The 15,350-nt window shown below is 58.2% G+C and overlaps 1 protein-coding gene and 1 pseudogene across 5 annotated transcripts in view; both read right to left on the bottom strand.

The window, feature by feature from the left end:
• Positions 1-1,600: 1,600 nt before the first annotated feature.
• On the bottom strand, positions 1,601-6,897 carry LOC115899108 (annotated as a pseudogene). The gene has a single exon (XR_004058755.1). The product of XR_004058755.1 is annotated as an exonuclease GOR-like (transcript).
• NFIC (nuclear factor I C) overlaps positions 1,601-15,350 on the bottom strand; it is a 112,398-nt gene continuing 98,648 nt past the window's right edge. For 3 of the 4 annotated variants that reach the window (XM_030935794.1, XM_010367296.2, XM_010367297.2), the window contains 2 exons: positions 14,411-14,496; positions 1,601-8,008 (listed from right to left, as the gene is read on the bottom strand). In XM_030935794.1, coding sequence (XP_030791654.1) covers positions 7,991-8,008; positions 14,411-14,496 — 104 coding nt within the window. In that variant the 3' untranslated portion in view covers positions 1,601-7,990. The remainder of the gene's footprint in view (positions 8,009-14,410; positions 14,497-15,350) is intronic. The other variant, XM_010367298.2, reaches the window with a different exon arrangement.

The raw sequence follows: 15,350 nt of genomic DNA, 5'->3' as shown, positions 1-15,350 counted from the left end.
ACTTCTGTTTTATTGATTGATTGATTGATTGATTGGAGACAGGGTCTTGCTCTGTTGCACTCCAGGCTGGACAGCAGTGGTGCAATCACAGCTTACTGCAGCGTCAACCTCCAGGGATCAAACAATCCTCCTACCTCAGCCTCCTGAGACTACAGGTGTGTCGTCACGCCCAGCTAACTTTTTAAGTTTATTTGCAGAGAGGGGGTCTCACTATGTTGCCCAGGCTGGTCCTGAACTCCTTGACTCAAGCAATCCTCCTGCCTCGGCCTCCCAAATCGCTGGGATTACAGGTGTGAGTCGCTGCACCCGGCCACTTCTATTTGTTCTTTCCTGTTCTTCCTGACCTGGAGGAAGCTGTAGATTCCAAGAGGAGAGCTGATTTTCAGTGTTTTGTTCGCTGCTGGGTCTCAGTGCTTGCACCCAGGAAGTCTTTGCTCCATGACTGGGAATTTGCCAGGTGGCAAGAGAAGGCATTTTGTGCATTTATTGAGCACTGACTGTATGCTAGGCTTGGATGACTCCAAGGCGTAAGGGAGGGGGCGGAATCCCCTGTGCCTGGCATGCAGTGGGTGCCCCATAGATGCCTCATGGAATTCACTGATAGCTCTGAGACTGCTGCGGAGGGAACCAGGCTGGAGAAAGCTGGGAAGACTTCCTGGCGGAGGAGGACACCCATGTGAAAAGGTCTGCACAGATGGGGAGGCAGGAATGAACAAAGGCCCAGGGTATGTGAAACAGCCCATCCTACAAAGGCGAAGAGGTTAGAGCCACCAGGGGCGTTGCTGGGACAGGTCTGGCCTCAGAAGCTCGTTCAAAGCCACCATCTAAAGTGGGTCTCCCCCACTCCCGGGCACTGTGGAGATGGGTGCTGGATCACTCTCTGGGGTGGGGCTGCGGGCACTGCAGGGTGCTGAGCGGCGTCCCTGGCCTCCACCCACTCCATGCCAGGAGCACGCCCCAGTCATGACAACCACAGATGTCTCAGACATCACCCAGTGTCCTCTGGGGGGCAGGATCGCCCTTGGGTGAGACTCCCGGGGTTAGTGGATTTCATGGACCCCTCAATAGACTGCGTTCCATGATCCTCCACCCTGCTGAGGTCCTAGGAGGCTGCACACATTGGAATCCACACCCTGAGGGGGGAGGGGGCGAGGAGGAGAATCCCAGGAGCTGGGGGTCTCCCTGGTCTCTGTCATCCACCCCATTGGGAGCTTACCCTGGTGTTTACTGTGAGCAGGGAGCAAATCTGATTTTTTTTTTCTCCTCCAAATAATCAAAGCAAGTCTCTCCCCGCCAGGCACTGTGGACGTCTTGTGTGGATGAATCTTGGTCCTGGGCACTGCAGAATGCTGAGCAGTGTCTCTGGCCTCCACCCACTCCATGCCTTGAGCATCCCCCAGTCATGGCAACCACAAATGTCCCCAGACATTGTCTAATGCCCCCGGGGGACACTTGATCTGAAGCTTTCAGAATCCCAGACTGCCCATCCACAGGGTTCGGGGTCCCCCCACCAGCTCCCTGCAGCCTCTGCCTCTCACTTTTCCAAAGGACACACAGCAACCCACACGGGACACGGAAAAGAGGACCCGGGACAGCCAGAAAGAGTCGAAGCATAGCTTGTTTAATTTTTATACATTTTTTTCTTTTTTCTTTTTTTTTGTCTTTTATTGAATCTTTTATGGAATCCCCCTTTTTTCATTTTTTTTTTTTTTTTTTTTTTTTTGCATAGGGAACAAATAAACAAAATAATGACAGCCAGAGTCACTTTCTGTAAATGGTACTTAGGTAGGCGCGTCCGCAAAAACCAAAAGGGCTGCGTAATATACAAGGTTATGATTGGAGTATGATGTGAGGGGTGGGGCGGGGTGGGGAGAGCCGGCGGGTCTGCCCAGGTGTCCCCTTGTCCCCCTCCTGCCCTCGCCGTCGGGAGGAGGAGTAGCAGGAGGTGGGGAGGGTGGGGGACCCAGCCGGAACCTTCTCCGGATTGGGTTCATGAGCATTTTTGTGGGTGTGTACGTGTGTGTTATCCGGTGTGCGGTAAGCAGAAAGCTAGAAGGAGAGTAAACTATCCTGGTAATATCAGTAAAATACAAAATGGAAACAACAACAAAAAAAATCTCCAAGGGAAAAGGAAAGGAAAAGCAACACCACCCAAAGAGTAAGGAGGGGAAAAAAAGAAAACAAAACAAAACAAAAACCCAAAGAAAAATGTTTTGTTCCTCCCTCCTTCCTGCTGCCCCCCAACCCCCCACTGTATGCCCTGCCCCATCCTGTCCCCCCGGAGCCTTTGCTTGTTCTTTCTCTGTGTGGGGATGCTCGGGGCCAGGTGGGTAGGAAGCTGGGGGCACAGGCTGGGACTCCTAGACTTGAGGGGGCTTTGGTTTTGGGGGGGCCTGGCTGGGACTCAGGATGAGAGGATGGGGTGTGGGTGCAGTCGAGGGGCCAGGGCAGCCCATGTCCCCTTTTCAGAGGGCTTTCTTCCAGCCAGGAGGTGTGCGTGAGCGGCTGGGAGGTGGTGGCTTGGGGGTGCATGACTTCCTTCCTCTCTGGGGCCCTTATTCCTGTTGGATCCCCTTCCTCCTTCCTGTCTCAGGTGTGAGCAAAGCCTTGGGGAGGGGGCTGCCACGGACTGTGGGGGGCGGCAGGAGAATCCCAAAGCTACACCAGTAGACATGTGAGGCACTGCTGGGGAAAAGTCTGTTTTGGTATCACTGGCAACAAGTCCTGCTGGTGGTGCTTTGGGTCCGCCTCCTCCCCTCGCCCTGTGGGGAGATCAAGGGTGGTGGACTGACCCCACACTCTGTACCACTGAGTGATGGATGGGCAGTGGTGTCAGTTTGGAGGTGAGATTCTCAGGAAGTGTCTGATAGGGCAGAAACGGGGAAAGATGGGAGGATGCAGAGGAAGCTGGATTGACAGACTGTCCCAGCGCCCTCCAAAGAGAAAGTAAAATCCGGGGTCTCAGAGAGAGAATCCAGACCAAGATAAAAGGTAGCCACTGTATACTCTGTATTATGAGAAACACATTCCAAAATTATATATATGTATAGTATAGCCCTACACTGGAGGTCGAAGTACCATCGGGGAGGTCAGGGTGTAGAGGGGGCCTGCTTGCTGTCTCTTCTGGAGGGCTGGACAGTTGCTCCCGGCTCCAGGACCTGTCTTGCAAGGGACAGTGGGGTACAGCCAAGTCTGTCTGTGCCTGGGGCACGGAAGGTGGAATGGCCTGCTGCCTGGGGACCTGCAGGGGGACCCAGGTCTGGCCCCTAAGCGGATCTCCCAACAAAGTCCCCTTTGGCATCCCTTTGGGATCTGATTGTCTAGCCCAGGGTGGGGCTCTGGGGTCAGAACCTGGGTTCCAGACCTGGGCATGAAGGACTCCAGACCCCTTCTCCCCAGACAAATAGGGCTGGGTCTTCCTACTCCTCCATGCCCCATCTCCACCCGGGTCGGTGTCAGGTGCCCCCATGGAATGGGGACAATTTGCATATATTTGGGAGGCCTCCCTATTCTTTCCCACAGAATGGGCAGACCCCAGAGTGGGACTGGGGGGACCTGGCGTGGGTGTGGTGTCCACAGCAGGGATGGGTGATCCAGGCTTTGGGACAAGGTCTGAGAAGATGTCCGTTTCATACATGTAAAAAGAAAAGCAAACCCCAAACCAACTCTCTCTTCCACCCAGGGATGACAGCACCCCCTTTTGTGAACCCACACTGCAGAGGTGTGCATGGAATCCTGGTTCCTGGTGTTTTTGTCTTATTCTGTCTGCAGCAAGGTGCCTGGGAATTTTGCCCTACCAGGACCCTATATCTTTTCCAAGAAATGGGGGGAGGCGGGGAGAACTAAACCAGCCACAACATGCTGCCCGGCACGGGCTTCTGCCTGCTGTACTCGGCCAAGGTGCCAAGTGAGCCCAGGAGGCAAGCTCGGGGGGAGAAAGGTGGCACCCAGCCCAGGACTCAGGGCCCCCAGATGTGGGCTGCGCAGGGGCTTGATGGTCCCGACAGTCATGGTGCCACCCATTCCCTTTGCCACCGGTTGCTCCCAGTTCCCTGGCAAGACAGATTTGCTCAGGAGGGGGGCAGGAAAAAAAAAAAAAGCCAGAAATCAGCTACATGGATGCTGTGCACAGCCAGCCTACGCTCTCTGGCCAATGGATAGTACTTAAGGGCAAAGTCGTGGCCAGCTGTGGTGGTCTGGGCTCTCCCTCTGTGTCACCTGGGGAGACTGCTGAGGTGACTTTTTGGAAGAAAACATGGGATGAGTGATGGTGGCTGTGGAGACCACCCGAAACCCCAGGGTGGGGGGGCCATGGTGAATGAACGGGACCATCTGCGTGGGTCCCTACACGAGACGCTTGGAGGGCCCGGGAGGGGCCGGAGGTGGTTAGGGCTGCAGGAATGGCCTAAGGTTGGAGAATCCCAGCCCTGGGTCCTCCCTGCCTGGCTGCCCCACTAACCATCTGGCTATTGTCTTATCTTTGGTCAAGTAAAAAGCAAAGGAAGCTGGAGTTAAAAACAAAAAGAAAAGAGAAAGAAAGAACAAGAGAAAATAAAAGCAAGGACAAGACAACAGCATGGTCAGCCACCGGAGCGCGGCCTGCGACCTGGCGCTACCTGGCTGTCCCTGCGCCCTGCCGGACCCTCGGCTGGGCCTCCAATGGCTGAGTCAGGCCCGTGGGTAGACACACAGACAGACGGACGGACAGATATTGCATATATCAGGTTTTGTGTGTTTGTTTCATACCGGATACCCTTCATTTCACAGCTGGAAGACAGAGACAGGGGATGGGGGACAAAGGAGAGGGTGGGAGAGAATGCCACCCGGGGTGGTGTCTGGATAGGGGAAAAGAGGTCCTTTGGCAAGAAGGGTGGGGGTGCACAGGGCAGGGGAGAGGGGGTGCCTCTGAGGTGGGTGTGAACAGCATTTGACCCTGAGCCAGGGGTATGCCAGCCTGCATGAAAAGTGGGGAGCGGGGAGTCTGGCTGCAAGTGGGGTAGCCACCCCATGGTTGGGGGGACAGCCTGCAGTGGGTCAGTGAATGGTGTCTGGGGGCCGGCCTGTGGCCCAGGGACCAATTAGAGAGAAGAGCCCTTTCCCGGGGCCAAGGTGGGCCCTAGAGGTCTGTCCTCTGGGCAGGGGTTCAGAAATGACCCCTCTGGGTACCCGAGAGCAGGGTTGGGGGTGGTAGAGGCTGAGCACCAGGGGGCACCCCTGAATACAGCAGGAGGGGAGACAGGACCAAGGACAGCCAGGGACTGGGTAGACCTGGGGGCAACTGTTTTCAGTGGCTTGATTTTTAGCGTGGTTTTTCTTCTTCTTTTTTTTTTTTTAGATTCTCACTTTCTTATTTTTTAATTTTTTTTTTACAAATAGAAATACATCCCTTTTCAATTTTTATTTTTTATTTCATGTCACTGTTTTGTCTTTTTTTTTTTTTTAAACTACACGAGCAGAACATGCAGCTATGTGTGTGCGCTGATATTGTTCAAAGGTAATACTTATTCTCGGAAGGCAAGGCACATCTTGTGGTAGAAAATTTCGTGCAAATTAGGAAACATGGAATTTTTTTAAGGTTTTTTTTTGTATCTTTTTTTTTTTTTTAAAGAGGAAGTGGGGGGCAGGGGGGGCGAGGGGGAGGGAGATAGAGCCAGGTATAATCTGCCATGCATGTGTGTCAGCGCCGCCAGCTGACCTCGGGAGCCAGGTCGCAGGAGTCCTTGACTAAGCACCATGCAAAGTTAGGTAAAGAGTTGGTTCTGGTCACGCCCTGACCCTCGGGAGCCCGGCTGGCCCCCCTCCCCAACGCCACGACCCCCACCCTGGCTGAGAAGCTTCCGGATGCCCCAATGGCACAACCCTACCACCCTCCCCCGCCGCCCTCCTGGAGAGCGGCCCACACTTTGGTCCCCAAGGGCCACCGGGGGGCGGGGCCCTGAGGACAGACAGACGGACGGACGGACCAAGGGTCTGAGGCCAGAGGATGGCGAACCTCTCTTGGGGGTGATGGGGAAGGGTCCTGGGTCTTTCTCTTCAGGAGCGAGCGGGGTCGCCAAGCTCCTGGGGCTAGTTTGGGAGGAGAGTCTGGATTTCCGGGGCAAGGGGGTGAGGCTAGGAGCAGGTGAGACCCGGAGACCTGCCCTGGCTTTGGCCTGGGTGCGGGGAGGGGGCCGTGGTGGGGGGAGATTCTCCCTAGGCATGGAGGTCAGTTGGGGCTGGGCTGGGTGAGCCGGGGAGGGGTCCTTGTGTTTGAGCTCGGTGGCCCTAAAACACCTAACACCCCCTCCCGGGCCTCCCCTAAAGATGGCGATCCTGGGGTGGGGGTGGAGGTGTGGATGGGGCCAGGGAGCCGGGGTGGCGGGCACCTGGCGTCCCCAGCTTAGTGTTTTTGGAGCGGCTCAACGGAAAAACGCTTAGCAGATGGGAGGCCCCCTACACGGCCGCGAGGGAGCCCCGAGGTGCGACGCCGAACCCCCCCAGAACCCTCCCCGTCCCGAGCGGGGACCGCTGGCGTCGGCCTCCTCTCTCCTCCGGGGGCCCAGCCGTTATGCACGTCCCCCGGCTGGGCCCCACTTGGGGGGGCGATGAAAGTGCAAACGGCAGTCCCCCTTCGCTGGGAGGCACCAGGGAGGGGGGTCGCTCCAGAATGTAAGGCACTGGCAGCGGAGGCGTGGGGGGCGCACCGGCTTCCCCAGAGCCCATCCCCGCGCCCCGGCAGGGCAGGATGCTTGGGAGGTGACGCCCAGCTCTGCCCCTTGGGCCACGGAGGGGCCCCATCTCTCTAGCTCTGGGGGGGCACGGCGATGAGGGGTGACTGGAGGGGCTGGTGGAGGGGCTGGAGGGGAGGGGGAGGAGGCCCGTGGCCATTCCGTGTCCCAGCTGGACAAAGGGGGGGGCGGGTGGTGGGAATCAGGCACTTAAACCACTCGCTCTCACCTCCCACCGCCAGGGGCTGATGGGGGGCTCCAGACGGGCACCCCCAACTCGGGGAGCTCTGGATGTCCCGGCTCCCCCATCCGCTTCTTCGGAAAGTGCATTTCTTACAGTGTGTGCAACGTGGGTCCCTCCCTTTGGGGGTGTGAGCCGGGCGAGGTGGGGTGCGGGGGGGCCTCCTATGCCGGGGGTGGGGGGGAGAGTGGGGGGGCCGGGATCAATTGCATAGAGACTTCTCCTCCCAAACGGGCGGGCGCGAGGGCTGGAAGAGTCCCCAGCGAGACAGCGAGTCGGCCGGCGCTTTGGGAGGGGCGTGTGGGGAGGCCCCGCAGCAGGCAGGGCCCCCTCGAGGGCCAGCAGGTGCCTGGGCCTCGCTCCCTCCCCTGGCCAGGGCTAGCAAGCGCCACGCACCCCCGTGACATCACCACGCGCCTGCCCCACCCTGCCCGCCTCCAAGGTCTCTGCTGCCCGGCCGGGGTCCGCTGCGTCTCCCTTTCCCCCCAGTGGCTGCGTCCTCGGTGGGGAGGGTGGGGGCCGGTCCGTGTCCGGCAGAGGCGCGGGGGCCCGGGGAGAGGTGGCTTTGCTGGGTGTCGCGCCTGTCGGCCCTGGGCACAGGCTCCAGGCTGTGCTCACCTGGTCTCCGGACAGAGCCAGGGCCTCCGGGGCGCGGGCGGGTGGCAGGCGTCTGTCCTTCCCGAGCAGCAGGCGGAGAGATGAATAATTTAGGAAGACGCCCTTGTCCCGGGTCTCCCGTGGGGTGGCGGGGCCTGACCCTCCAGTCCTGTGGCCTTGGCGTCCCGAGAGTTGCAAACGTTGCGTCTTTACCTTTTGTCTTCTTGCTTGGGTGGGTGATTTTTTCTTCTTCTTTTTCCTTTGTTTTTTCTTTTCCTCCTGCGTGTGTGCGTCTGTGTGTTTTGTCTTTCCGGCCGGGCTGGGAGTCGGCGGGGGTGTTCTTGTTCACTCTAATTTTCCACCGAAAACGTAGGCCGGGGGCCAGCTGTGCTGCCCCCTGGGATTCCCGGGACGATGGAGAAGGGGCGAGGGAAGAAGACCTTTGCTATCCCAGATACCAGGACTGAGTGGCCCAGTGGCGACAGAGAGAGGGGAAGAGGGGGAGAGAGAGAGAAAAAAAAAAGGAGAGAAGTCGAGGGGTCAGACTCTGTTGCAGACATGTTTTACCTCTTCCCACGCTCACCCCCTACCTCCTGCAACCCTGTGACCTCAGTTTCCCCATCCCAGGCTCTAACAACCTGCTGGGTGACCCAGGGCAAGTAACTTTGTCTCTGAGGAAGGCTGCCAGACACAGTACAGGATGCCCAGTGAAACCGGAGTTCTGGTTAGCACAGAATTCTTTTAGTATAAGTCTAGCCCATGCAACATTGGGGATATACTTATACTTAAAAAAAAAAGATCTGTTTATCTGGAATTGTATTTTATATTTTATTATTTTATTTATTTATTATTTATTTTTTGAGATGGAGTTTCACTCTTGTTGCCCAGGCTGGAGTGCAATGGAATGATATTGGGTTACCACAACCTCAGCCTCCTGGATTCAAGCATTTCTCCTGCCCCAGTCTCCCGAGTTGCTGGGATTACAGGCATCCACCACCACGCCTGGATAATTTTTGTATTTTTAGTAGAGATGGCGTTTCACCATGTTGGCCAGATTGGTCTCAAACTCCTGACCTCAAGTGGTCCACCCACCTTGGCCTCCCAAAGTGCTGGAATTACTGGTGTGAGCCAGCGCTCCCAGCCTGGAACTCATGTTATTGATTGATTGATTCATTCATTGAGACAGAGTCTTGCTCTCTTGCCAGGCTGGAGTGCAGTAGCATGATCTCGGCTCACTGCAACCTCCGCCTCCCAGGTTCAAGCAATTCTCCTGCCTCAGCCTCCCGAGTAGCTGGGATTACAGGCGTGTGCCACCACACTCAGCTGATCTTTGTATTTTTAGTAGAGACGGGGTTTCACCATGTTGGCCAGGATGGTCTCACTCTCTTGACCTCGTGATCCGCCCACCTTGGCCTCCCAAAGCGCTGGGATTACAGGCGTGAGCCACCGCGCCTGGCCTTTATTTTATATTTTAAAAATCATTTTCTTTTTTATTTATCTTTATTTATTTATGAGACAGAGTCTTGCTCTGTTGCCCAGGCTAGAGTGCAGGTGTGATCTTGGCTCTCTATAACCTCTGCCTCCTGGGTTCAAGTGATCCCTGTAACTTAGTCTCCAGAGTAGCTGGGATTATAGGCATGCCCCACCACACCCAGCTCATTTTTGTATTCTTAGTAGAGACTGAGTTTCTCCATGTTGGCCGGGCTGGTCTTAAACTCCTGGCCTCAAGTGATCCACCATCTTGGCCTCCCAAAGTGCTGGGATTACAGGCGGGAGCCACTGTGGCCAATTTATTATCTTATTTCATTTTGAGACAGGGTCTTGCTCTGTTGCCCAGGCTGGAGTGTAGTGGTGCCATCATAGCTCACTGCAACCTCCACCTCCTGGGCTCAAGTGATCCTCCCACCTTAGCCTCCCAAGTAGCTGGGACCACAGGTACGTACCACCACACCTGTTTTTTTTTTTTTTTTTTTTGTAGAGATGGGGTTTCACCATGTAGACCAGGCTGGTCTTGAACTCCTGCCTCCTAAAGTGATAGGATTACAGACATGAGCCACCACACCAGCTGCCTTGTTTACTTCATAAAGAGTTTTTTTTGTTGTTGATTTTTTGAGACGGAGTCTTACTCTGGTCACCAGGCTGGAGTGCAGTGGCGCGATCCTGGCTCACTGCAACCTCTGCCTCCCGTGTTCAAGTGATTCTCTTGCCTCAGCCTCCCGAGTAGCTGGGATTACAGTCATGCGCCATCACACCTGGCTAATTTTTGTATTTTTGGTAGAGACAGGGTTTCTCCATGTTGGCCAGGCTGGTCTCAAACTCCTGACCTCAGGTGATTCGTCTGCCTTGCCCACTCAAAGTGCTGGGATTACAGGCATGAGCCAGTGCGCACGGCCTTGAGAATGTTTTTAAAAAGTAAACAAGGCTGGGCGCGGTGGCTTAATCCCAGCACTTTGGGAGGCCGAGACGGGCGGATCACGAGGTCAGGAGATCGAGACCATCCTGGCTAACACGGTGAAACCCCGTCTCCACTAAAAAATACAAAAAACTAGCTGGGCGAGGTGGTGGGCACCTGTAGTCCCAGCTACTCGGGAGGCTGAGGCAGGAGAATGGCATGAACCCGGGAGGCGGAGCTTGCAGTGAGCTGAGATCCGGCCACAGCACTCCAGCCTGGGCGGCAGAGCGAGACTCCGTCTCAAAAAAAAAAAAAAAAAAAGTAAACAAGAGGCTGGGTGTGGTGGCTCACACCTGTAATCCCAGCACTTTGGGAGGCCAAGGTGGGCGGATCACCTGAGGTCAGGGGTTCGAGACCAGCCTGGCCAACATGGTGAAACCCTATCTCTACTAAAAAATACAAAAATTAGCCAGGCGTGGTGGCAAGTGCCTGTAATCCCAGCTACTTGGGAGGCTGAGGCAGGAGAATCGGGGGTGGAGGTTGTGGTGAGCCGAGATCACGCCACTGCCCTCCAGCCTGGGCAGCATAAGACAGTCTCAAAACAAACAAACAAACAAACAAAAACACGAAAGAAAACGAAAAAATTTCTCCCCTTTAATGATGACCCCAGCCCCCCCATGAAGGAGGGAGTAGGTCTCCCTCCACTGCTCTGTTTTGCGGGAAGAAAGTGAGGCCCGGAGAAGTCAAGGAACTTGCCCGAGGTCACCAGCATGGAAGTGGCAGAGTGGGAGCTTGAACTCAGGCCTGTCTGACTCTGGCTCTTATTTCTGCTCCTGCCCAGGGCCAGCCCCCTCGCCTGCCTCTCGGGACCCCTCTGAGCACTGTCCTGGGAGTTCAGGGCCCATCCTGTCACAGGACCCCCGGATGGCCCCCCTCACCCCACAGAAGTTCACTAAGCATAGGGGAGCTGAGGATGGCTCTCAACCTACCAGAGGTGGGAGACCGAGGCTCAGGGAGGGGAGGTCTGCATGGGGCTGTACCCAGGGTCATGTAATTTGGGGACAGCTCTGGCCTCAGTCTCTGCAGAGAAGCCGCTGTCCAGACCCCTGTGCTGGAAATGCAGACTCCAACCCCGATGGAGCATCCAGTGTGGACTGTGACGGGAGGGCTGTGCCTCTGGACCGGGGGGACCCTTCACTCCCCCATTGAGGTTAGAGGCGGGGCTGCCCCCCACCCCTGTGGCAAATCATTCAACAGAGCCCCTCCAACCAGGCAGCCGCTGGGCCAGCCCATCGAACTGGCGCCACCATGGTTCCCAGCGCCCCACCTCCAGCCAAGTTCAAGTTCATCTTGGCCATTACCTCATGTCTGGTTTCTGTTGGCAACCGACAGACTCTGGGCGTGACCCTCCCGTGGTGGACCAGCCTCCCCTCAGCCCTTCCTCCCCCTCCTCCCTCCCCTCCCCTTCCTGCCTGGCTCTGGCCCCAGCAATGGTGGCGGGGGAGGTACCCTCAACTCCATATCCTCCCACTCAGCTGAGGGGAGACCGAGGCAGCGGGTGTGAAGGGTGAGGTCCGGGCTCTGGTCTGGTATCCTGCTGGCCTGGCTGCAGCCGTCTGTGTGGCTCCGGGCATGTGGCTCAACGCCTGCCTCGCCCCCCACCCTCGGTTTACCCACCTGCTTATGTGTGCCCCCGTGCAGGAGAAATGCAGGGGCGTGGAGGGCATCACAGAGGGGAGGGGCCGGGGCATCAGAGCCACTCAGCCTCACGGTGGGGGGATTAATGGGGAAGGACATAGGGGGATGGGTGGGTAACTGACCAGGGCGAGATCAATTAGCATTGATCACGGGAGGGATATTGATCGGGGGAGAGTCTGTGGACTGGGGGGTGTCGGGAGCCGGAGAGGCAGAAGGGAAAGGGCGCCCACCCAGGCTTCAGGGGAGGAGGGGGCAGAGGGAAGCGAATCCCTGCCAGGAATAGAGGAGGCGGAGGCAGAAGTGCTGACTGGCCAGAATCGGAAATGGGAGGCCTCTGAGCTCAGGGTCCTTTGAGCGGGAGCGGGGAGAGGGGAGAGCGGGCTCTCACTGCTTCTTCCCTCCCTCTCTCCGGGGCCTGCAGGGAGGCAGTGGTGCCCGGCCTCACCCCGGGTGCTCTTAGTCCAGTCAGGGCAGCAGCAATGGGGTCCTCCCCAGACCTGCCCTCCCCAGACACCCACTTTGGGGACCTCACTTTCCCCCCAACCCATGCTCCCCTGAGAGCCTCTTGACAATGTGTCACTTTCCCCTCTGTGCCCCATAAAGTTCTGACTCCCAGGCCTGGTGGGTGGCCACTCCCTCCCTCTGAACCCTTCTATGGCTCCCCACTACCCCAGAGCAAAGCCCAGCCCAGGTCATCCGTCTGGCGCCTGCCATCGGAGGTCTCTCACATTCCAGCCATTTCCCACATTCCCCCCGCAACAACATTGCCTATGCTGAGCCCCCTGCCAGTGCCCCCCCATGCCCCATTCCGCCAGCCCTGGTCCCATTCCTTCTGGGTCCCCAGAGGGGTCCAGCCAGTCAAGAGAGGGATGCTAAGAAAGATGCTGCCCTTGCCTGCCTCAGTTTCCCTCCCCTCCCAGGCTCGAGCGGGGTGGGGCTGGAGCCAGTGCAGTCTGAGAAGGGTCCCGGGCCCTGGCAGGACGGCCCGGTCAGAGTTTGGTCCAACGCAGAGGCTGGGGAAGGGTTAATGAGCTGGGCCGCCTCCCGCCGCAGCTTTTATTAGCTTTGGGTTCTGAACCACTTAAGACATTCCCAGCCTCCTGCACGGGCAGGGAGAGATGCGGGGTGGGGGTGGCAGAGGTAACCCCGCCGGGCTCCATCAGCACCGGGCGGGGGAGAGGGTGGTCGGTCATAGGTGGCCCAAATCCCAAAGCGAGGAGTCCTGGACGTCTGCTCGCAGGGGGACCTGACCAAGTCACTGCCCTCACCGGGGCTCTGTGGGTGCAAGACAGGGTGCTTAATGTTTAGGGGGGGTGGGGAAGTCTGAACCTATCTGTGCCCTTTCTATCCCCCAGTGCCCTTCAAAGGCTCCTGGCGTGGGTGCCCAAGGTCAGAGGAGGAGACAGAGGTTCCGAGCCAGCGCTGGGCTGGAGCCCTAGATCCTGACCCAGGATTCCCTACACCCAGGGCACGCGGGTCTCCTCTGGACTCAGAAGCAGCCTCAATCCCTGCTTCCTCTCTGGCTGGTTTTGTGGAGCCTGGGAAGAGGGAGGGGCCGCCTACAGGCGTCCTGGGCGCCCAGCACAGGGAGGGGGGGGGAATGTCATGTCCCTTCCCCCATCCCATCCGCTCAGCCAGGACAGCCCCGCAGGGTCCAGGGGAGAGGCCCCCTGCCCTTTGCCTGTGCGCTCTGCTTCAGGAAACCTCCCGCAGTCCTGGAAGATTTGAACACGGCCCCTGGGGACCCCACACATCTCCACACTCTGCAGTTCTTTGGCTGCTGGGTAGCCCAGAGCTCGTTTCTCTCCGCGTCTGGACCTCCCAGGCCTGCGGCAGCCGCCCCTACATCCTCCAACCCTCTCTCCAACACAAACCGGGGAGACAGCAGAGGCTCAAAGGTTCAGCTGCTCACCCATAACCTGCAGACGCGCTCACACACTCCTGGCCTGCACAGAGCCTCTTAACGGGGGTGGGGGGTGAGGGACACCTGGGCGTGGGGCTAAGGCTGCCCTCCCATGCCCCCACTCCCTAGACAGCTATGCATCCTCAGGCGATTCAGTTCCCCTCTCTGAACCTCTTCTATCCACCACCTGCCTGCCTGCCCGCCTGCTTTCTGGGGGTGGTAGGACCCCGGCCATGCTCACTCAGCTGCAGCCGCCTGAACATGAATGTCAGCATGGACACGAACGCCGGCCCCTGCCCCACCTTGTCTGTTCTACTGACGAAGCCCCTCCACCCTCAGCCCTCACACTGGCTTTGATGTGGGCTGGAGCCTGGGGTGGGGGCTCGGATGCTGTCCTGGGAGGCCCCACGCCCTGCCATGGGCTGCCTCGGTTTCCCCGGCTGGTCCCTCTAGGCCTCGGTGTGGATGGGGGATGGAGGCTGGGGGCGGGGGGGGGGGGTGATGCGCTGTGTGACCCTGGGCAGATCCCCGTGTCTCTCTGGGCCTTAGTTTTCCCATCTGTGCAATGGGAAGCAAACGGTAACGACACTGGTCCCATAGCTCTCCCATGATGGTCTCCAGGAGACGCCCCTGGGGACCCCACAGGCTGAGTCTGGGGCCATACCCCATCCCCCCAGGACCAAGGTGGAGGGAAATTTGGCCTCAGGGAGAGGCCAGGCTGGGGCTCGAGGCCCGGGTGGGGTGTGGGAGGCTGGTGCCCCTGTGCCGGGGGTGTGGCGTGGGACCCAGCAGGCCCTCCTCGCCCTGAGCCCCCCGGGCCGGCCCCACTGCCCTGCCCCTCCCGCCCCCCCAGCCGGCCTCTCGGCCCCTACCTGTGCCTGATAAATGCCCGCAGGATCCCTTGGTCCTAATCCCACAAAGGAACGGTTTGCAGGGGACGTGTCGGGCGGAGAGTAGGCTGCAGGGAGGAGAGAGACCGAGAGCCCATTAGCGAGGGGTTGCGGGAGCCGGGGCAGCCCTGGCCCCAGAGACGGTGGCCACCGCCAGGCGTCACACAGCCGGGCCTCCGCACCCGGTGCCTGGGGCCTCCGAGCCTGCCGCCCACCCTCGGCTGAACCGAGCCCCCCTGAAAGGCCCGAGGTCCTTGGGAGGCGGGGATCCTGACTCAAGGGGCCCGGGGGTCACGGCTGAGATCGCCCAGGTGGGCGGGGTGTCTGCTGAGAAGGAAGGCAGGATGGCTCCGTAATTCACAAAACCGCCCGTGAATTATTCAGGGTGTGCAGTGCCCGCCCGGTCCTGCCACTGAGGGCTGCCTCCGCACAGGGTGCATGAATTATTGAGGGCGTTTTATTTATTAATCTTCCTCCCAGAGAGGGCAGAGGGAGGGCTGGGTGTGTGCATACATACAGATGTGCATATTTATATTTCAGTCTCAGCGATTATATTCTGTCGGCATGTGAGTAACTCACGGCCTGGTGCTACAGTGGGGATGGGGGCCTCAGACAGGCCGGGACCCAGGTAGGGGGAGAAGAAGCTGCAACAGGTGGGGTCCCCAAGTTGTCCTGGCTGGGGCTTAGGGGAGCTGGAGGCAGCGAGGCTTAGGGGGAGAAGTAGGAGTAGATTTGCAGTTAACAGCCCCAGTGCAGAGAAAGGGGGGTGGAATCCATGCCTATCCTGCATTTATTAAGTGTCTACTGTATGCCAGGCACTGGGCATAATCCCATTGAGCCCTGAGTGGATACTACACAGTATCCTGCATCCATTAAGTGTCTACTGTATACCAGGCTCTGGGCACAATCCCACCGAACCCTG

This window comes from Rhinopithecus roxellana, chromosome 8, assembly GCF_007565055.1.
Source record: "Rhinopithecus roxellana isolate Shanxi Qingling chromosome 8, ASM756505v1, whole genome shotgun sequence".
Classification (NCBI taxonomy): Eukaryota; Metazoa; Chordata; class Mammalia; order Primates; family Cercopithecidae; genus Rhinopithecus; species Rhinopithecus roxellana.
The sequence above is the reverse complement of the archived record's forward strand: the minus strand, read 5'-3'. Positions and strand labels throughout refer to the sequence as shown.